Below are 22,004 nucleotides of genomic sequence, written 5' to 3' on the forward strand. Positions count from 1 at the left end.
ATTTTCTGCTTTTTACTTTATCTTTTAATGATTTGGTAAGCATTATATTCATATGACTTTTATATTTCTAATTTTCCATGTAGCCTGGAGTAGGAACAAAAATTGCTGAAAAGATTGATGAGTTTTTAGCAACTGGAAAATTACGTAAGCTGGAAAAGGTAAAATTTTAACTTGTTTACTTCATTAATTATAGTATCTGCCTTTATGGCCACTATGTAGCATCATTGCAGGGTGACTGATGCCATTCACTCTAGTGAGACTCACAGGAAATGAGGTGAGTGGAGTTGATGGCTTTAACTATTGTATCTTTAAAATTTTGAATATTGTTTCTATAAAATGTTCACTTGTTTTATGTGGCATTTAAGCGACTGTTAACACCTGTAGTAGAGTTGGCTCATCATTTTCAGTACTATTCAGAAAAGAGATTATAAACTTTTGACTAAAAGATCGTTATCTTTTAAAATTTATTTATTTATATTTTTGAGACGGAATCTTGCTCTGTCACCCAGGCTGGAGTGCAGTGGTGCGATCTCGGCTCACTGCAAGCTCCGCCTTCCGGGTTCATGCCATTCTCCTGCCTCAGCCTCCCGAGTAGCTGGGACTACAGGTGCCCGCCACCATGTCCAGCTAATTTTTTGTATTTTAGTAGAGATGGGGTTTCACCATGTGAGCCAGGATGGTCTCAAACTCCTGACCTCGTGATCCACCTGCCTTGGCCTCCCAAAGTGCTGGGATTACAGGCATGAGCCACTGTGCCCGGCCATCTTTTAGAATTTCTGTGTTTAAACTCTCCCAAGCATTTTTATGGTTTTATTTCACCCCTATGATAGTAATTATATCACTTCTGATCTGTTATGAATAGACCTTTTAAAAGTATTGGATAACTTAGAGATAAGACGTCTTCAGTTACTCTGTTATTCACCTGTTACTCCTTAGGTTACCTGTGAATAATTTTGTGTGGGTCATCCAGGCAAATGTAAATAGCTCTTCATGTCTTTTAGCAGACTGATATGTTCCCAATAAGATCATTTAAGTCCTCGAAGCATTCTTAAATTATTGTCAGACTTTTTTCTTTTCTTAAAGATTCGGCAGGATGATACGAGTTCATCCATCAATTTCCTGACTCGAGTTAGTGGCATTGGGTAAGAACTATTTTTTAAGCAGACACAGTCGTCAATTGGCTTATTTTTCTTGTTAGCCAAAGTAAATTACTTGCTGTTTCTCAAAACCTGTACTTCACCACCTCTCTACCTTAGCCATTATGGTTCACCCTTCCATAGCTTAAGATCTGAGGCTGATTCTTCAGATAATGCCTCTACTGTAAAGGCCCCATCCAAGGCAAATGTTACCTCCTTCATGAAACCAGTTTGGTTCGCCAGCCAGAAAGAACCTCTCCTTCCTCTGAACTCCACTACCACTTGCTCCGTGTGCATCTATTTCCTGCTCCCGCTTGGCCTCTTTTGTTTCTATTTATATTTATCATGATATTTATCATAGCACCTCATGAATTTGGAACAAGCCCTCAATTTTTTTTTTAATTATTTTTTATTGAGACAGGGTCGGTATATTGCCCATGCAGGTCTTGAACTCCTGGGCTCAAGTGATTCTTCCTCCTCAGCCTCCCAAGTAAGGCTTGGATTATAGGTGCACACCCCCTTGCCCAGCTTCAGGCATTTTTAAATGAAGGGATTATTATCTTAAAATTTGAGCTAGTACCAAGGGGGGCTTTTTTGACACTGGCTGAAGTAAAGATTAACATTGAAATATTAAGACTTTAGTGCTCTCAGGGCCAGGCGCGGTGGCTCAAGCCTGTAATCCCAGCACTTTGGGAGGCCGAGACGGGCGGATCACGAGGTCAGGAGATCGAGACCATCCTGGCTAACACGGTGAAACCCTGTCTCTACTAAAAAAATACAAAAAAACAAAAAAACAAAAAAACTAGCCGGGCGAGGTGGCAGGTGCCTGTAGTCCCAGGCACTCGGGAGGCTGAGGCAGGAGAATGGCGTAAACCCGGGAGGCGGAGCTTGCAGTGAGCTGAGGTCCGGCCACTGCACTCCAGCCTGGGCGACAGAGTGAGACTCCATCTCAAAAAAAAAAAAAAAAAGAAAAGACTTTAGTGCTCTCATCTTTATAGCATGGGGCATTCCTTTAAATATAATGATTTGTTCTTTAAATGGCAGCATTTTCAGTGAAAGTTATTCTAAAACATATTAAATTCTTAAACCTAGTATATTGAAAATGAGCATGACTCCTTGGGGACTCAAGGCCATTTTAAAATTTTCATTAGAAGAATTACAATTTTTTTTTTTTTTTTTTTTTTTAGAGATAGGGTCTTACTCTGCCATCCAGGCTGGAGTGCAGTGGTGCTATTATAGCTCACTGTAACCTTGAACTCTTGGGGTAAAGTGACTCTCCTGCCTTAGTACTCCTTTTGAGTAGCTGAGACAACAGGGTTGTGCCACCATGTGTGGCCAATTTTTGTTATTTTTTGTAGAGAAGATGTCTCCCTATGTTGCCTAGGCTGGTCTTGGATTCCTGGCCTCAAGCAATCCTCTCCCACTTCAGCCTCCCAGAATGCTGGGATTATAGGTGTGAACCACAAGGTGTTTTAGAGAGCATCTATTATCCCTTTTTTCCAGGCGAGAGAACTGAAAGTTGAATATAGAACATGAGTAACCATGGCAAAGCCAAATTTGAACCCATATCTTCTGATTCCGAGTTCAGTTCTGTTTCTTCTATGCTGCATTGCCTTCCTAACTAACATCAGTATCAGTTTCTATATCACAATATAATGTGATGATATTTGCACAGCTTACTGAATGATACAGGTTTATTTGTCCCGAAACACTATGGCCTCAGACTGTTGTGCTTGCATGTTTATATTTGTGTGTATCCTTTTCTTTCTGTTCCCCGCTCCTGCTTTATTATGCTATAAACTGGTATGGTGAGAAGAATGTCAGGAAATCTGAGTAATGGTCCCAGTGCTAGCACCAGCTAGATTTGTGACCTTAGCAAATCGCTTCATCTTTCTAGGTTTCAGTGTCCTTCCTTATGAAATAAGAGAGAAGTTGGGTTAGTCAGTAAGGTTCCTTCTGCCCCCATCCTATAAGAGCATCTTTAGTCATTTCTGATGTTGTGATTTATTTATATGAATAAAGTGATATTTTAGAAACCTAAATCAGATTTTGTCATTGCTTTGTGCAGTGTCTTCTAATAGCTTTCCACTGCACTCAGAATAAAATCCAAATCTATCACCATGACTCTAAAAGCACAGCAGAGTGTAATACCTGTGTAGTGCTCCATAGCACCTCATACCATCACTTACATCACTCTATGCATCTATGCAACAGGCCAAGCTCATGCCAGCCTTAGGGCCCTTGCACTAATTGTTTCCTTTTCCTGAAATGTTTTTCTCTTTGATCCCCTAGATAGCTGGTTCTTTAGTCATTCAAACCTCAGCTTAGATATCATCTCAAAGGCCTTATGCCACTCAGTCTAAAGTAGGACCCAGCCATTCTGTCATATCATTCTATTTTAATTTATCTACCTGATATTTTTCTTGTTTGTGTAACTATCTGTTGTCTCTATCTACCCACTTACATTCTTATTCCTGCTACATTTTCAGCACCCAGAAGAGTATCTGACACATAATGGCCCTTAGTAAATCTTAGTTCAATGAATGAACGGTTTTCAAGTGCCATCTGTACATGGGCACTATGACAGCAGCCGTTTAGACATCTTTTTCATGTCTGAGTTCATAGTTGTCTTCCTAATGATTGATGCTTCAATAATTCATACTTTGGATAAAGTTGAACATTACCAAAGTAGCCATGCAACATTTTAGCAGGTCTTGTTTAGCTTAATAGCAACTCTTCTTACTATTAAGACATGGTTGTTACAAGAATCCCAAGTTTCACCCAATATTGAAGTAATGCTTTTCTTTTTGTAGTCCGTCTGCTGCAAGGAAGTTTGTGGATGAAGGAATTAAAACACTAGAAGGTGAGTATGACTGTAGGTCACTAATTCCAGGTTAAATATGGTCCTGAAGTACCATTAGTGCTCTAACAAACTTCAAATTGAAAAATCCATTCTCAATCAGATACAAATGATAAGATTTTCTTTTTAACTCTGCAGTAGAGTAGATATAGGGTATAGTTTATATTACCATCATAAACATTTTTAGGTTTGTAACTAACTCAGAGAAAACTAAGAAGACCAAGAACCAGGGCCAGGCATGGTGGCTTACGTCTGTAATCCCAGCACTTTGGGAGGCGGGCGGATCACTTGAGGTCAGGAGTTCGAGACCAGTCTGGCCAACGTGGTGAAATCCTATCTCTACTGAAAATACAAAATTAGCCAGGCATGGTGGCAGGCGCCTGTAATCCCTGCTACTTAGGAGGCTGAGGCAGGAGAATTGCTTGAACCCAGGAGGCAGAGGTTGCAGTGAGCCAAGGTGGTGCTACTGCACTCCAGCCTGGGTTACAGAGTGAGACTCCATCTCCAAAAAAAAAAAAGACCAAGAATCAATCTCTTGACCTAAAAGCAATGAAATAGTTATCATTTGCAGATTTTTCAAATATCTAGATTGCCTTTATTTCTTTTTCTTTTTTTGAGATGGAGTTTTGCTCTGTTGCCGAGGCTGGAGTGTAGTGGCGTGATCTAGGCTCACTGCAAGCTCTGCCTTCCGGGTTCATGCTATTCTACCTCAGCTTCCCAAGTAGCTGGGACTACAGGCGCCCACCACCACACCCAGCTAATTTTTTTTTTTTTTTTTTTTTTTTTGGTAGAGACGGGGTTTCACCGTGTTAGCCAGGATGGTCTCGATCTGACTTCGTGATCTGCCCACCTCAGCCTCCCAAAGTGCTGGGATTACAGGCGTGAGCCACTGCGCCCGGCCCCCTTTATTTCTTTAATAAAATTTTAAGCAAGAAAATCTTGTATCAGATTAAAAGCTAAGTTATATATTATTGAGAAAGATTCTGTAAGAGATTTGTAATGGTTTTTAAAGGAATTTTTCTTTGAAAAAAAAAGATAAAAATAGAGCCTAACAAGTAATATAAAACGTTTTCCTTAAATATAGTAATCCTTTGCGTGTAATGTATCTCTTTATACTTTTCATGGGTGTATGTACACATATGAATTCATTACAGCGTATCCTTGGCATTTGGGATTTAGTATTTGTAAGTTCAGCTGTTTGCAAGCAGTCCAGTGGTTAGGTAGGCAGGTTTTGGAGACTGACCTGGCTTTGAATCCCATCTCCACTACCTTTTTAAGAGTGGATGACCTTATTGCTTCAGTTTTCACACCTACAAAATGGGTATTTGTGCTTCATATGATTAAATGCAATAATGTATGTAAAGCCCTTAGCAGAGTGCTTCGTACATAGTAAGTACTACTTAAAAATGGTAACCAACTCTTATGAGGCATGATTAGTAATATTACTAAGTTAAGAATTTGTGTGAACCACATTGCTAGAGAATGAACTCTACATGTGCATCTCATAGGGGGTTTATGCTTTGCTGCTTGTGGTATAGACAGCTTATATGAGAGAAATGATTGGCTAAAGGGGTCAAGAATCTGTGGGTTTCTTGGAGGTATTGAGTTGCATCTCTTGGGAGTGTCAAGGATCAACTGTTCTGGTTTTTATATTATTTTACAATTCACAGATAATACAACTATTGATATCTATAACTATATCTATATAACACACTCAATATTTCCACTTCAGTTTTAGTCATATACCTTAGTGTTTTCTGTGTGCACACAACCATAGGAAATATTAAGTGCTCTATGTTTCATAAAGATGCTTATTTTTCTCCATTTTGTATCTCCAGAGTGAATGTGTGTATTTGTGACTATAAGGGGGCTTGTAGGAATTGCTTTTTAAGCATGTTTGTCTTGCTGTTTCTTTAACAAGGCTCACAGCTGGACTCATGCCCAATAAAGGGACACCTGAATGGAACTAAGTCACTTTTAGACTTAATATGGGATGTTATGACAATTTTTAAGTTAAAAAATGCAAGTACAGTAATAGTTTTCCTTTCAACAGGATTTTTTTTTTTTTTTTTTTTGGAGACAGAGTCTTGCTCTTTCTGCCTTGAAGTGCGGTGGCGTGATCTCAGCTCACTGCAACCTCTGCCACCTGGGTTCAAGCGATTTTCCTGCCTCAGCCTCCTGAGTAGCTGGGATTACAGGTGCGCACCACCGTGCCTGGCTAATTTTTGAAGTTTTAGTAGAGATGGGGTTTCACTGTGTTGGTCAGGCTGGGCTCGAACTCCTGACTTCATGATCCTCCTGCCTTGGCCTCCCAAAGTGCTGGAATTACAGGCATGAGCCGCTGCGCCCGGCTTAACAGGATTTTTAGCACAATGACTGCACAAATCTACTACTCAGTACTAATGGAATGAAAGAGTGAAAGAAAAAATGAATATGAATAAACCTAGTTAATCAGAAAACATTCAGAAGTTGTTGTTACTACTGCTACTTTTAGAATAAATTAAACCATATTGGTTCTTATAAGGTTGTTTTTTGCTGTAGTTAGTAAAATTTGGTGTCATTCTGTTTTTTTTTTTTTTCCTGAAATAAGGTCTCACTCTATTGCCCAGGCTGGATTGTAGTGATGCAATCTTGGCTCACTACAGCTTCCACTTCCCGGGTTCAAGTGCTTCTCTTGCCTCAGCCTCCCAAGTAGCTGGGATTACAGGGGCACACCACCATGCCTGGCTGATTTTTTGCATTTTCAGTAGAGATGGGGTTTCACCATGTTGGCCAAGCTGGTCTCAAACTCCTGACCTCGTGATCTGCCCGCCTTGGCCTCCCAAAGTACTGGGATTACAGGTGTGAGCCACCGTGCCCAGCCCTGAAGAGTCACTTTTATCTAGCTCTTCATATCTGAAATTTTTTTCTCATTGTGTTTTCAGTCATTTCAGTGTATTTGTTCCCCAGGTGGTTCTTTATAAAAAGTCATTGAGTTTAGCATTTTTCCCCTGAAAAGCATTTAAATTAACATGTCAATTTATTTGTCTTTATTTATCTTCTGTACAGATCTCAGAAAAAATGAAGATAAATTGAACCATCATCAGCGAATTGGGCTGAAGTAAGATGGCAAATTTTGTTTTGACACTTGAGATGTAAAAGTAAAATTTTATAGACATTCTTTTATATACCACAAGGACTCTTCAAACTTAGCTAAACCACAACCATTTTCCTATTCAGAAGTGCTAAGATTTGTGGACTTCTATAGAGTATCTACCTGTGTTCACACAATGCTTTCACTTTTGCTTTCTAGTTTACTTGTTTTGAGGATTTCCCTTATTCTTTTTACTTTAGCAGGGAACTTCCTCTTCAAATACCTAGGACTGAGTGTATCAGGCAGTCAGTGGGTTTTTATTTCATGCTCACATTGTACAAAGCACTGCACTAGGTTTGGGGTAAAGATATAGAGAGGTTGAGTATAACTTTTAAGGAGTTTTATAGTGTACCCAGGAAGATAGGACATGAATATGAAAAACTAAATTTAAAAAAAGGACAAACCTCATACCTAAATAACCATATAGGGATAACTCCTGGGCATATTTCTATATCAGCATCAATAATTATTTTGTGTGCCAGATATAGTCTGGGAACCCCCTTTCTAATTATTTACAGTTATAGTGCATAAGCACTATATGTATCTCTTCTGGCATTATATAGTGTTGTGGGTGATTCAGTTCTAATAACCTTTTGAATTTTCCTGTTGATGCTTTACCATAATATTTTAAACTTATACTACCATTCCAAAATCTTGAGCCAGTAAGAGACCTGGATGGTATGATTCTTGCTTTCCTGGCATTTCTGTAGTAAATGGAGGTCTTCTGAAGAACTGGTTTGGTGAGAATTGGCTGTGAACAGGCACTTCATCATGCTGAAGCATATGCTTAGATGTTGTTTCACAATGAGTTTCCTAACAGCCTTATTGAGATGTAATTCATATGTCCTGTAATTCATCCATTTAAAATATACAATTCAGTGACTTTTAGTATATTCACAGAGTTGTGCAACCATCACTACAGTCAGTTTTAGAACATTTTGTTATCTCAGAAAGAACCCTGTACCTATTACTAGTCATTCCCCCATTGCCTCCCCCTATGCCCACCTTAGACCTAGGCAGCTGCTCATCTATTTTCTGTCCCTATGGATTTGCCTATTCTGGACACTTAATGTAAATGAAGTCATACAGTATGTGGTCTTTTGTGACTGACTTCTTTCACTTAGCATATTGTTGTCTGAGTTCATCCATGTTGCAGGATAGTATTTGAAAATACAATTTTGCAGGATGTAAGAGCCGTAAACTGTAACCCCTTGCCTTGTCAGTAGAGAGCAGTCTACTTTGAAATTATGCCCTAACTTAAATGTATTTATTTACTCTTGTTACGTGAATATGTAGCTTATTTGCAAATACGTTTAGGTGGAGTCTTCGAAATATTACAAAGGATGACACTTAAGGATTTTGATCCAATTTAGGAATAAACCTTCCCCCATTCACCCCACTCCCAATTTTGCTGTTGTCTTCTCAGTGAATTCATTCTAGCCTTGATTTGTGAGAATGATCTGCTAGTATGGCCTGGACAATTGTTATAAAAGACAATTTAATTTTTAAGGAGATTTAAATTTTACAAAAATCTTTTGTCTACTTATTCTGTCTTTATAGATACTTTGGGGACTTTGAAAAAAGAATTCCTCGTGAAGAGATGTTACAAATGCAAGTAAGATGTGTCAAATTATATTCTTTGATTAGAATTGAGAGTGTCACTTGTGAAAAGCCATTTTGGGAATACTGACTTAATTTTTCTTCTATTAGGATATTGTACTAAATGAAGTTAAAAAAGTGGATTCTGAATACATTGCTACAGTCTGTGGCAGTTTCAGAAGAGGTAACATACTTCCTAATCTTGGGTTATTTTTGCCCTGATACTAAAATTGCCTAATGTATGTGAAGAACTTGGATTAAAAAGATGTAATTTGTGGTACTTCATAGACTCACTAAGACCTAGTAGTATTAGTTAAGGGTATTTGTTTATAGATGGGAATATGTAACTAGGGGAAATTCATCCTGATTTTATTATAGGATGATATTTTAATGACTAGTTTTAACGACACTTATTAAATGACTTTAAGTATATTGAAATGCTAGTAATGGTAGTCTTTGGCTCTTTGGCTAGATGATAGTGAAATTGTGGGTAGTTTTGTTAATTTACCTTTCTTTTTCTTTTTTCTTTTTTCTTTTTTTTTTTTTTTTTTGAGACAGAGTCTCACTCTCTTGCCAGGCTGGAGTGCAGTGGTGCCATCTCGGCTCACTGCAACCTCTGCCTCCCAGGTTCAAGTGATTCTCCTGCCTCAGCCTCCTGAATAGGTGGGACTGTATACAGGCACGTGCCACCATGCTCAGCTAATTTTTGTATTTTTAGTAGAAACAGAGTTTCACCATGTTGGCCAGGATGGTCTCAATCTCTTGGCCTCGTGATCTGCCCACCTCAGCCTCCCAAAGTGCTGGGATTACAGGCGTGAGCCACCATGCCTCACTGCCCAAGTTTTCTATAATAGAGCTAAGAATAATGTTTTAGAAGTACCAGTTCAAAACCAATTCTTACAACAAGCGGGTTCATGAGAAGAGTTCTGCTTAGTATGTGAATGTGAGCAAAGAAAGAACCACACAACCTGGTGTCTTACTGATTTAAAATTTTGAAAAGCTCATACATGCTTAAAAATAATAACTTTTGGCCAGGCACAGTGGCCCACGCCTGTAGTCCCAACACTATGGGAGGCTGAGACGGGCGGATCATGAGGTCAGGAGATCGAGACCATCCTGGCTAACACGGTGAAACCCTGTCTCTACTAAAAATACAAAAAATTAGCCGGGCGTGGTGGCAGGCACCTGTAGTCCCAGCTACTTGGGAGGCTGAGGCAGGAGAATGGCATGAACCTGGGAGGTGGAGCTTGCAGCGAGCCAAAACTGCGCCACTGCACTCCAGCCTGGGCAACAGAGCGAGACTACATCTCAAAACAAAGTTAACTTTTAAAATTGGAGTAGAAAAAGCTTATTTAAAACATTTTAGAGTATGTTAGAGTTGATAGAGTAGATACCTGAACTGAATCTCTGGTCACCTATGGAATTTTGTCTAGGAAGTAGGTGATGGAATACTCTGGGTAGCTGCTGTAAGAATCTAGAGTTGGGGAGAGAAAACTAAATCCATACTCACTGATTAGTAGAAAGAACGTTGGACCAGGGTCAAAAGACCTGGGGTCTGAGGCCAGATCTACCACTGTTACGTCTCTCCTGATCTTAGATTCCATACTTGCAAAATGAGAGAACTGAAATTAACCAGTTGTTCAAGTATGTCTGCATCAGAAATACCTAGGACTTAAAAAAAAAAAAAAAACATATTGTTGTACCCTCCTACAAATCTGCTAAATAAGAACCTCCTTAGGTGGGAATTGGGATTCTGTATTTTCAAAATGTAGATTTGGAGGCACAGCAAGCCACATGCTTGCTGTCATGGCTATGACAACCTTCCTGGATTTATTTCTATTTTATTTTTACTTTTTTGGGGTATGTTGTATGGTTATATGCTTTCACACTAAGATGTCTCACTTCCACAGTCCCTGTGCACTCCTTCCTACTCCTTCCTACTAAGTCCCATTAAGAACCACTTCCCTATGGATTCTTGTAATGTTTCTTCCTGAAAATACAACCACATATTAGTATACCATCTTTATTTCTTTCTTCTCCCTTTCTTTCATAAAGTAACATAATATGTATACAATACTATACCTTGCTTTTTTCACTTACAAATACATCCTGGAGATTTTTCCATATCAATATGTAGAAAACTTCCTTCTTTATTTGTTTTTTGAGATGGGGTCTCTCTCTGTCACCCAGGCTGGAGTGTAGTGGCGTGATCTCGGCTCACTGCAACCTCCGCCTCCTGTGCTGAAGTGATCTCCCACTTCAACCTCTAGAGTAGCTGGGACCACAGGCATGTGCCAACACACCCGGCTAATTTTTTTTTTTTTTTTTTGGTAGAGACGTGGTTTTACTATGTTGCCTGGGCTGGTCTCAACTCTTGGCTCAAGTGATCCACCCACCTCAGCCTCCCAAAGTGCTGATATTACAGGCATGAACCACCGTACCTGGCCCCTTATTCTTTTTTGTAGCTGCGTAACATTCAGTTGTATGCATGTATCATACTTCATTTATTTATCCAGTCCCCTATTCATGGACCCTTGGGTTGTTTCTGTTTTTTTGCTCATACAGTTTTTTTGTTTTTGTTTTTTTAGATAAAGTGAAACGTTGTTGGTAGGCAGACGGTGAAAGACATCCAGCTTTTAGGAGAATGAAATGAGAAGAAGAGAAGGCATAGATTTTCCTTTACTAAAATAGCTTCCATGGATGTCCAGTACACAGTCTAATCTTCTTTTTCTTTTTGAGGCGGAATCTCGCTGTGTCGCTCAGGCTGGAGTGCAGTGGTGTGATCTCAGCTCATTGCAACCTCTGCTTCCCAGGTTCAAGCAATTCTCCTGCCTCAACCTCCCGAGTAGCTGAGATTACAGGCACACACCACCATGTCTGGCAACTTTTTGTTTTTTTTTTTTTTTTTTTTAGTAGAATAGGGTTTCACCATGTTGGCCAGACTGGTGAAACTTGAACTCCTTGACCTCAAGTGATCCGCCCACCTTGGCCTCCCAAAGTTCTGGGATTATACGTGTGAGCCGCCGTGCCCGGCCTAGCCTTCTTTATATTTAAATATTTGGTTAAGGCGCTGTGGCTCATGCTTGTAATCCCAGCACTTTGGGAGGCTGAAGTGAGAGGATCTCAAAGACACTGCAGGATCTTTAGTCACCAAAAGTATGTTTGGCCTCTATTGTACTTATCAAAATGCAAGGGAGGAGATAGATTGGATTCTTTTATGCTGTATACCAGGCACTATAGTGGATGCTTTTACATATGTTCTTATTTACACAATAGCAGATGAAGTAGTTTTTAGTAGTTTACATATAAGAAAACTGAGGTCTAGAGGAATGAAGAGTCTTCATTTGCAGCACTGAAAAAAAAGTAAAATGAACAAATTCCATCTAAGTGGAGACAGAATTTCATAGAATATAGGGAAAGAAAGGTTTAAATAGCTGCATGTAACTTGCCTGAAGCTATGTGGTTGTAGAGTATAGATCGATTAATTGAGTTCAATCATAGGAATTGAAATGAGTTTTCTTTTTTTTTTTTAAAAAAAGAGAGAGCCTTCATCTCTCTATGTTAACTGGGTTGGTCTCCAACTGCTGGCCTCAGCGATCCTCTGGCCTCAGCCTCTCAAAGTGTTGGGATTACAGGCATGAGCCACTGTGCCCGGCCGAAATGAGTTTTCTGATTAACTTTTATAGAGTTACAGTATATTGTTTAATTTGAGATTTTTACATATAGAGTTGTTCATAGGTGTATTTTAAAGCTATTTTAAAATATTGTTTTTATTCATTATTGAGTAGTTACTTAGGTGCATTTTTAACACATTAAATTAACTTATTGTATACAATGTGTATCTAATGCCGATTACTGTTGTCATCACAGATTCTGCTGTCTACATCAATACACCTGAATAGTTGGATAGAAAATTGAAATCTTTTAACTAATTCTGACTATGAAGCACAGTGAAATAGAAAGTTAGGCTGTAAGAAGTAAGGCTTTTCTGTGTGTGTCATCAGCTTGGTTCTATTTGCCCGATGGATATATTTATGTGGACAATCTCATATGTGTCTTCTGTCATCACAGGTGCAGAGTCCAGTGGTGACATGGATGTTCTCCTGACCCATCCCAGCTTCACTTCGGAATCAACCAAACAGGTGCCTCAGAGTTTATAATCAATGTGATCAGTCTCACACAACAGTGAATTTCACTTTTTAAATGATAGTTGGATGTTTTCAGAATAAATTTTGTTTTTGCCTTCCCGAAAAGTCTGCTGAAGAGCTTTGTACTGATTGAATTCTGTGAAAGGCAAATTTCTCGAAAGGGATACCTATTGTTCTTCCATGAGGAGCTGGGAGGGCAGTCTAACATTTGAAAGAGATGACATCTAATACAATAGTTTTAGAACGACTTACTATCTGTGATAAATATATTAGAAATACTATAATCAGGTTTTCATAAAAGGAATATTTTCTCTTAAAAAATGAAATATTGAGAAACCTTACTTCTATTAGAAAACCTGTGAAGGCAAAACATTTTTTATTTTACAACATATGCCTTTAAAAGATGGAACAGCTGACTCTTTGATTTTTTTTCCCATGAGCCATTTCAAGAACAGTAAAACTCTTTGATTTAAGGAAACAGATAAATACAACTGATCATTGTTTTAACAATCATAATACCTTAAACAGTGGTTTCTAAAAATATGTTTCAAAGATGAATTTTCTATTGGAAAAAGTACTTGCTCAGAACATTAAAAAACATAGAGATGGCCAGGCACGGTGGCTCACGCATGTAATCCCAACACTTTGGGAGGCCAAGATAGGCGGATCACAAGGTCAAGAGATCGAGACCATCCTGCCCAACATCGTGAAACCCCGTCCCCACTAAAAATATAAAAATTAACTGGGCGCGATGGTGCATGCCTGTAGTCCCAGCTACTCGGGATGCTGAGGCAGGAGAATCGCTTGAACCTGGGAGACAAAGGTTGCAATGAGCTGAGATCATACCACTGCACTCCAGCCTGGCAACAGAGCGAGACTCCATCTTAAAAAAAAAAAGAGAGATTTCTCCATAAATAATTAGAAAACTCATGTTAAAAATGTTTTCTTTCCGGGCTCAATTCCCTGCCAAAAAAACGGTTTCTTAGCCAGGTATGATGTTGTTCCTGATACTCTGGATGCTGAGGTAGGAGGATCACTTGAGTCCAGGAGCTCAAGGCTATAGTTTGCCGTGATTGTACCTGTGAAGAGCACAATCTCCAGTCTGTGCAGTATAGCAGCACTCTGTCTCTGAAGATATTGTTAAATATTTTCTTGCCATTACAAAGTAATTACTCTTTTCTTATTCCCTAATTATGATTCTGCAGCCAAAACTGTTACATCAGGTTGTGGAGCAGTTACAAAAGGTTCGTTTTATCACAGATACCCTGTCGAAGGGTGAGACAAAGTTCATGGTAAGTACTTGTTAAGAGTTAGCACATCTAAAAAAAAACTTGGAGACTGTTTAGTAACCATTCTGAGTGTGCGACTTTATGGTAGCTTTGAATTACTGTCAACAAATAGAGTATCCATGAGACTTTAAAGAAAAGTAATCAGCAGGATGCCTGATTCTCATAACTACTCTCAGAATATTTTAGGAAAGAATTTTCTTTTAATTCTCCACTTGTCATCAGAATAGTTAATTAGGCCCGGGCATGGCAGGATAATCCCAGCTCTTTGGGAGGCTAAGGTGGGCAGATCGTGAGGTCAGGTGATCAAGACTATCCTGGCTAACATGGGGAAACCCCGTCTCTACTAAAAATACAAAAAATTCGCCAGGCATGGTGGCGGGCGCCTGTAATCCCAGCTACTCGGGAGGCTGAGGCAGGAGAATCACTTGAACCCGGGAGGCAGAGGTTGCATTGAGCCGAGATCATACCACTGCACTCCAGCCTGGGTGACAGAGCGAGACTCTGTCTCAAAAAAAAAAAGAATAGTTAATGAGGCATAATCTGCTTTTTGAAAATATCAGTAATGACTTTGACACACATTAAGTTTTTCCCTAAAATAGCAAATGGTTCTCATCTTCTCTGACTCAGAATTCTTCAATAAGTGAAGTTAGAATTGATTGAAAAATATTAATCTATTTCAACACCAAAGAAAGAAAAGTCATCACGGTCTGTGATAGAACACTCAAGGGAAGAAACATGTTACATGGAATGGTAACGAGGGAAGTTGATTGGGGGGAAATTAAGACTTAATAATTCAAGATGAATGGCTAGTGGATTAAAAGCAGATTAATAAATGATTCTGTATACCAACAGGAAGGCAGATAGAAATCTAGAATTAAGAGTTTTTTTTTTTTTTTTTGAGATGGAGTTTCACTCTTATTACCCAGGCTGGAGTGCAGTGGGGTAATCTCGGCTCACTGTAACCTCCGCCTCCCGGGTTCAAGCGATCCTCCTGCCTCACCCTGCCGAGTAGCTGGGATTTCAGGCGCCTGCCACCATGCCCAACTAATATATTTATATTTTCAGTAGATACTGGGTTTCACCATGTTGTCTGGGCTGGTCTCAAACTCCTGGCCTCAGGTGATCTGCCTGCCTCGGCCTCCCAAAGTGCTGGGATTACAGGCATGAGCCACCGTGCCCAGCCTAGAATTAAGATTCTTACTTCCTCTTTTTTGAGACAGGGTCTTGGTCTGTCACCTAGGCTGTAGTGCAGTGGCGAAACATGGCTTACTGCAGCCTCAACCTCTGGGGTTCAAGTAGTCCTCCCACCTCAACCTCCTGAGTAGCTGGGACTACAGGTGCACATCACCATGCCCGGCTAAGTTTTGTATTTTTTGTAGAGATGGGGTTTCACCATGTTGCTCAGACTGGTCTTGAACTCCTCATCTCAAGTGATCCACCCTCCTTTCCCTCCCAGAGTACTGGGATTACATACATGAGCCACTGTGCCCGGGCCTGTTACTTCTTTCTTAACGTGACGTTTAGTGTTCCATCACTTATATACATCATTTGAGTCCATTTTCTCCACACCCCACTTTTCCCAGGTTATATGACTGAAAGGAAAGAGACTATGCTTTTGGAGAGTGGACATGCTAAAATTAGTAAGAGTCTCAGTGCATAGATTTGACAAGAGTTTTAGCCAAAGCTAGAAGATAGTTGAGAAAGATAATTAAATTGTCATGCCATTCAGAAAGTAGAGTGGTGTTTGCCAGGGCCTGGAAGGAGGGGGTAATAGGGAGTTCCTGTTTAAATGGCGCAGAGTTTCAGTTGCGGAAGATGAAAACATTCTGGACATGGGTGGTGGTGATGGTTGCACAACAATGTGAATGTACTTAATGCTACAGAATGGTACACTTAAAAATGGTTAAAATAGTAGTCAGGCACAGTGACTCATGTCCATAATCCCAGTGACTTGGGAGGCTAAGGTGGGAGAATGGCTTGAGCCCAGGAGTTTGAGGGTACAGTGAGCCATGATCGCATTACTGCACTCTAGCCTGGGTGACAGAGCAAGACCCCATGTCCAAAAAGAAAAAAAAAAAAAAAAAGATGGCAAATAGTAAATTGTGTGTCATGTATATTTAACCCACACACATATAAAAAATCATGTCATTAAGTTCAGCATGGTGATATTAGTGGGCTGTGAAAGTGTATTTTCTAAGCTGGTCACACTTCTTCAACAACGCTTCCAAACGAACTTTGGAAAGATAAAAGTAAAGATTCTAGTCAGTCTTTGGAAATTAAATCTCTGATTTGTTCTCTTGACTCTGTCAGGTTTTGAAGTCTTACTCTGTTCCCAAAAGTATATACATACATGAGATGGTATTAAAAATAGGGCTTGTGTATGCCCCATGAACAGCCTTTTCAAATTTAGGTGGATTTTAATTCACTCAAAATGAATGTGCATAAATCTTACATTTAAGAATATTCAGTCAGATAAAATCCTGAAAACAATATCTGCTAGACAAGCTGGATGTTTTGCACAGTAGAAAAGTGTCTTGCTACATCTGGGCATATTCTGGGGACCTCTCTGGCCTAAATCTCTTCCTCAAGTATCATCCCTATGAAAATCACTAGAAATCCTTACTGGGAAGTGTGCCAACTATTTTCAGAGTTAATGACCAGGAAGGTATTTCCACACTACCATGGCAGAAGCCATTTTTTATAATCTTAATGGTGTTCTGCTGTACTCAAAGAGAGATCCAGAGGAAAAACCAACAGAAGCTATAGGAATCCAGCTAGCAAGAATACAAGGTAAAAGGGCCTAGCATGGTGGCTCACACCTGTAATCTCAGCACTTTGGGAGGCTGAGGCAGGTGAATCACCTGAGGTCGGGAGTTTGAGACCAGCCTGGCCAACACGGCAAAACCCCGTCTCTACTAAAAATACAAAAATTAGCTGGACGTGGTGGCGGGCACCTGTAGTCCCAGCTACTAGGGAGGCTGAGATGGAAGGATCGCTTGAACCTGGCAGGCAGTGGTTGCAGTGAGCTGAGATTGCGCCATTGCATTCCAGCCTGGGCGACAGAGCAAGACTCCCTCACCCTCCCAAAAAAAGGAAAAAGTATCATCTAGTGGGCTGGATGTAACCTGAAAAGGAAAGGTGGGTAGCCAGGTCTTTGTGATCTTGTTGATAGTGGTGGACTTGGGTTATCCCAGTAGTTGCTCAATCAAAGAAAGGAAACCCTTTGCCTAGGAAGTGTAAGGGCAGCCAAATCCCAGTTATTGCTAGAGATGAGGCTAGTTTAGACCTCACTGTGCATGTGCCACAGGAACGAAGACTAAGGCCACTCACCCATCCTAGGATAGACCTGGGATTGTAGGAACCATGCCCTATCTTGACTTCCCAGTCTTTAAATCATACATCTGGCAGTACATCTAGCGGTATTGACAGGAAAGGCATCCCCCAGACATATTTCCAGAAGAAAACAGGCTAAAACACAAGAAGACTGGGTCTGTTTATTTGTTTTTAAAGTGTAGACGGTTCAGATGACAATAAGAACAAGAAACTAAGATCTTTATGTTGCGACGTAGGAATCCATGTCAGTGGGTGGTTTTTGACAAAATTTGGATGTTATACCTGTGGTTCATAGACCCTGGAACTTAAAAAAATACCATAGTTGAGCATGCTGTTTTGACATTTGTAATCATTGTTAGGAAGAGAAGCACTCGAGGTCAACTTTCAAATCAATTTTAGAGACAGTTAAGAGGTGGTTGTATCTTTTGTTATAGAAGAATAGATTTGGATACAGAAGATAGAGGGTCTTATTCTGACTCCATTACTAATATTCTGTGTGGCATTGGGAAGGTGGATTTACTTCTAAAAGGCCTGAGTTTTATCTTTAAAATTGATATTTGCCCTACGTCAGAAGACCGTTATGCAGATCAAAATTAAATAATATATGTGGAAACTTTGAAGAGTTTGTACAATTATTTGATGTACAAATAAGAATTTGCACAACTTCAAAGATACTAGATCTTCCAAGAGTTGTACAAAGAGAGCTGCACAAATATAAGATGTCATCTGTGTGGAAATGGATCAGGAGAGGAAGGTGACCTGGTAAGGATTAGATTGGGGAACAAAAGAAGGGATAGAAAGAGGATGGTGCCTTGAAAGAAGAACAGAATGAGGAGAGTGAGCACCCTCAGGGCAGAAGTTGTATCCAGTCAATTCAGCAAATACATACAAGCATCTCCACCATTCCAGGCACTGTTCTCGAAGCTTGGAATGTATCCATGAATTTAAGTAAAACTCATATTTGAGGATTGTGGGAAGGGACTGATAGTTAACAATGAACATAATAAATATGTGAATTATATAATAGGTTAGAGTAGTAAGTGTTATTTTTTAAAAAGGAAGAACAGGATGTAGGGGAGAGGAGAGTGCAGGAGGCAGTGTTAAATAGTGTGGCTGGAGGCAGCCTCATTGAGAACATGAGACTTAGAGAAAGACATAGGGAGTTAGCTAAGCAGATATCTGAGGGAAGAGATAGCCAGGGAGGAGTCTAAGCAGCAAGCCTATGGGAATGAGCGTGAGCAAGATATCCAAAGAAGCTAAGAGCTGTAGGCTTCTAAAAGGAAACTGGCGGCCGGGCACGGTGGCTCAAGCCTGTAATCCCAGCACTTTGGGAGGCCGAGACGGGCGGATCACGAGGTCAGGAGATCGAGACCATCCTGGCTAACACGGTGAAACCCCGTCTCTACTAAAAATACAAAAAACTAGCCGGGCGAGGTGGCAGGCGCCTGTAGTCCTAGCTACTTGGGAGGCTGAGGCAGGAGAATGGCGTAAACCTGGGAGGCGGAGCTTGCAGTGAGCTGAGATCTGGCCACTGCACTCCAGTCCGGGCGACAGAGCGAGACTCCGCCTCAAAAAAAAAAAAAAAAGGAAACTGGCTGCAAAATGAATTCGACTTAGGTAGTGAAATAAACCATTCTCATTCCATATTTTTGCAAAACCTCTTCTTGCTATCACCACTTACTAGTCTTAAAGATATGCCTCTCCATGTGTTTTTCAAGTTATCTTCAAGACACAAATTCCTTTAAGCTAATAGTAAACAAACAGTAGGAAAGCCATGGTTATTCCAGATCATCTTGTACAATCATAGTCTTTAGATAATTGAGCTGTTCTTCCTGTGAATATAGTAGCACTCAGAAGAAAAAAACAGTTTCCTCTGCATTTAACTATTGGTTTTATGTAAGATGAGTGTCATTCAAATTTCAGTATTTTGTGCAAGTTTGGCCTTGGGTGATTTTCTGTGAAATATCTGCAGTAAGAATTCAAGGGACAATAGGAGATACCATGGCTACCGTGAGGAAATGAAAGAGGCTTTATTTCAGACACTCAGTATGAAGCTCCTCAAATGAAATGCCAAACAAAGCTAATCCACTCAATCTAATACAGAATTTACAGTAAAACAGAGAAATTCTTTAATATTAGCACTTCAGAAAAAGTGCAGGAAATAAAATTAGCCTTGAGGAAAGGAACAAAGCCATGAGATAAAATCCTATTACTGATGTGACAAACAGCAACATCATTCCCTGTGGCATCTAGACATCGGCATCCGCAAGGTAATACCTCCTGGTAATTCCAGGTGGAAATGACTTCTGATCCACTTGAAAGTGGAAGTTGAGTTGGAACTTGTTAATTTCTAAGAAGGTAGGTATTTTGAAGGTAAACATGTTTCATTAATCTTTCTTCCATAGAAACAGCTAAAGAATTAGTTTAGATTTTAATTTTTCTATTTTGCTGAGTGAAAAAGTATGGCTTTTAGTGGCATGTGTTAACTTGACCACTCTTGGGGACCAGAAGCTTGTCACTTGTGTATTTTTCTTAGAATGTAGCATTTGATACTTTTAATTGGAAATTTGGTGGTGCTTATATAGCTTGTTTTACATATGTATGGGTTATTGACCAGTCCAGATTTTTTGTCCATTTTTCTGGAAAGGGAAAAGATAAAACAGACTTAAATAACTTTTGTTTGGAAACTGTAGAAGTATAATGAAAACTTAACCTGTGGAGAAGGAAGAAAGTAATCCTCTCATTTTCTGATCTCATATTTTTCTTATTTTCCGTGTCTTTCTCCCTTCTAGTATCTGAGAGATTTCTTCAATTTCAAACTCTTTTACTTCTGCTACCTATCATTTTAAATTTTTATTTAAACCTTTCCCTGAGGGTTTTCTGTAGTATTCTATCCTTACTTCATGGATAGACTATCTTCCGTTATCTGAGACTATTACTGGTAGCTTTTTTGTTTGTTTTCTTCTTCCTGCATAATCGTTTCTTCCACCTTGCTCTTTTCTGTTTATTTTGATGTCTGTGTTTTGTGTTCAGTGTTTTCTTTGATTAGTTTCTTGTTTAGAATCACGCAAAGGCCAAATCCTCATAATGAGAATCCTCATTTGCAGTTTCGTGTAGTTCTCTAATTATCATGAAGTGTAATAGAAAGGTGGGATAGTGCATCACTCACAGAAGCTGCTAAAAGTGCTCAGAATTCTAGAGCTGCTAATATTAAAAACAAAAATGACCTTGTGTTTTGCTGATTAAAATTAAGCCTTAAGTTTAGAACATCTTTAAACTTGGTTTAAAATATTCATTTTAGGGTGTTTGCCAGCTTCCCAGTAAAAATGATGAAAAAGAATATCCACACAGAAGAATTGATATCAGGTATTGTTCAGACTTTGTTGCTGACCTGTTAACTTTTCCAAACTTGTCTCGTTTTCTCCTTCCCTTTTTGTATCTTGGAGTTCACATTCATATCTAGAGCCTCTTTTTACTCCCAAGAGCCATATGTTCTTGCCAAATGCAATGTTTAGCTCCAAAGTATATAAAGAATAATGACTGTCTACAGACTCTGATTTATTTTCTCTAGATTTACACCTCACCGTGATGCCTTCCACAGCTCAAAAGTCGTTTCCTGCCTGGGCTAAGTTAGTTGTATTAAGTGATAATGCGATTTCATTTCTCCACACCTCTTTCAGAACAAAGTTCACAGAAACCTAAACAAATTACAAGGTTGGGGTGATTTGAGCAGTCTACCTCATGATAGTCTTCTCTTCAATTTATTAGACCACTTAGGCTTATCTTAGGTATTTTGTTCCTTCATGATTTTAGGAGTCCTATATTTGCTAAACTTGAAATGCATGGTAAAAAAAAATGTATCTACTGTCCATTTTTTTTAGGTTGATACCCAAAGATCAGTATTACTGTGGTGTTCTCTATTTCACTGGGAGTGATATTTTCAATAAGAATATGAGGGCTCATGCCCTAGAAAAGGGTTTCACAATCAATGAGTACACCATCCGTCCCTTGGGAGTCACTGGTGAGTGTCCACGTGTGTATTAGAGATCATCTCTCATCTCGAGAGAAGGTAATTTTCAAAGATACTTTGGTTTAGCAAACCTTCTAATAACTATGCCAGTTAGTGTAGTTTCTTTGTATTTTTAGTCCTTCAGGCAACAAGAAAGGATGTAATGCATAACATGCTCCTAGGCCCTCAGTTGAAGGCCATCAAGGCAAGTGTTATTTCCAGCTTTGTTAAAATTGATTAAATCCTTGCATGCTCAGTAAAACATCTTACTCATCTAAAAGGGTTTTTTGTATGTTTGTTTGTTTTTTGCTGTTGTTTAATGTACCTCCAAGACCCCTGAAAAACTCAAGTATCATTGTTTTCAGTGCCACATACTTTGCTTTTAGTGCCACAGTATCTTTGGCCCCATGCTTTTAAAGTTTAAAGAATAAGGATTGCCGACTCTATGCTTAATGGGTCCTGTTAACATTTCACAGTATACTATGTGGTTTACTGTT

The 22,004-nt window shown here is 39.4% G+C and overlaps 1 protein-coding gene across 4 annotated transcripts in view; it reads left to right on the plus strand.

Annotated features, from left to right (window-relative positions):
* POLB (DNA polymerase beta) overlaps window positions 1-22,004 on the plus strand; it is a 34,161-nt gene that overhangs the window by 10,508 nt on the left and 1,649 nt on the right. For 2 of the 4 annotated variants that reach the window (XM_033232271.1, XM_033232285.1), the window contains 10 exons: window positions 84-158; window positions 1,084-1,142; window positions 3,950-3,999; window positions 7,045-7,096; window positions 8,690-8,744; window positions 8,840-8,912; window positions 12,800-12,870; window positions 14,082-14,168; window positions 20,800-20,864; window positions 21,380-21,519. In XM_033232271.1, coding sequence (XP_033088162.1) covers window positions 84-158; window positions 1,084-1,142; window positions 3,950-3,999; window positions 7,045-7,096; window positions 8,690-8,744; window positions 8,840-8,912; window positions 12,800-12,870; window positions 14,082-14,168; window positions 20,800-20,864; window positions 21,380-21,519 — 727 coding nt within the window. Of the gene's footprint in view, window positions 1-83; window positions 159-1,083; window positions 1,143-3,949; window positions 4,000-7,044; window positions 7,097-8,689; window positions 8,745-8,839; window positions 8,913-12,799; window positions 12,871-14,081; window positions 14,169-20,799; window positions 20,865-21,379; window positions 21,568-22,004 lie in introns of all 4 variants that reach the window. The other 2 variants (XM_033232278.1, XM_033232294.1) reach the window with 2 other exon arrangements.

Source organism: Trachypithecus francoisi, unplaced genomic scaffold (genome assembly GCF_009764315.1).
Source record: "Trachypithecus francoisi isolate TF-2019V2 unplaced genomic scaffold, Tfra_2.0 Contig01440, whole genome shotgun sequence".
NCBI lineage: Eukaryota > Metazoa > Chordata > Mammalia > Primates > Cercopithecidae > Trachypithecus > Trachypithecus francoisi.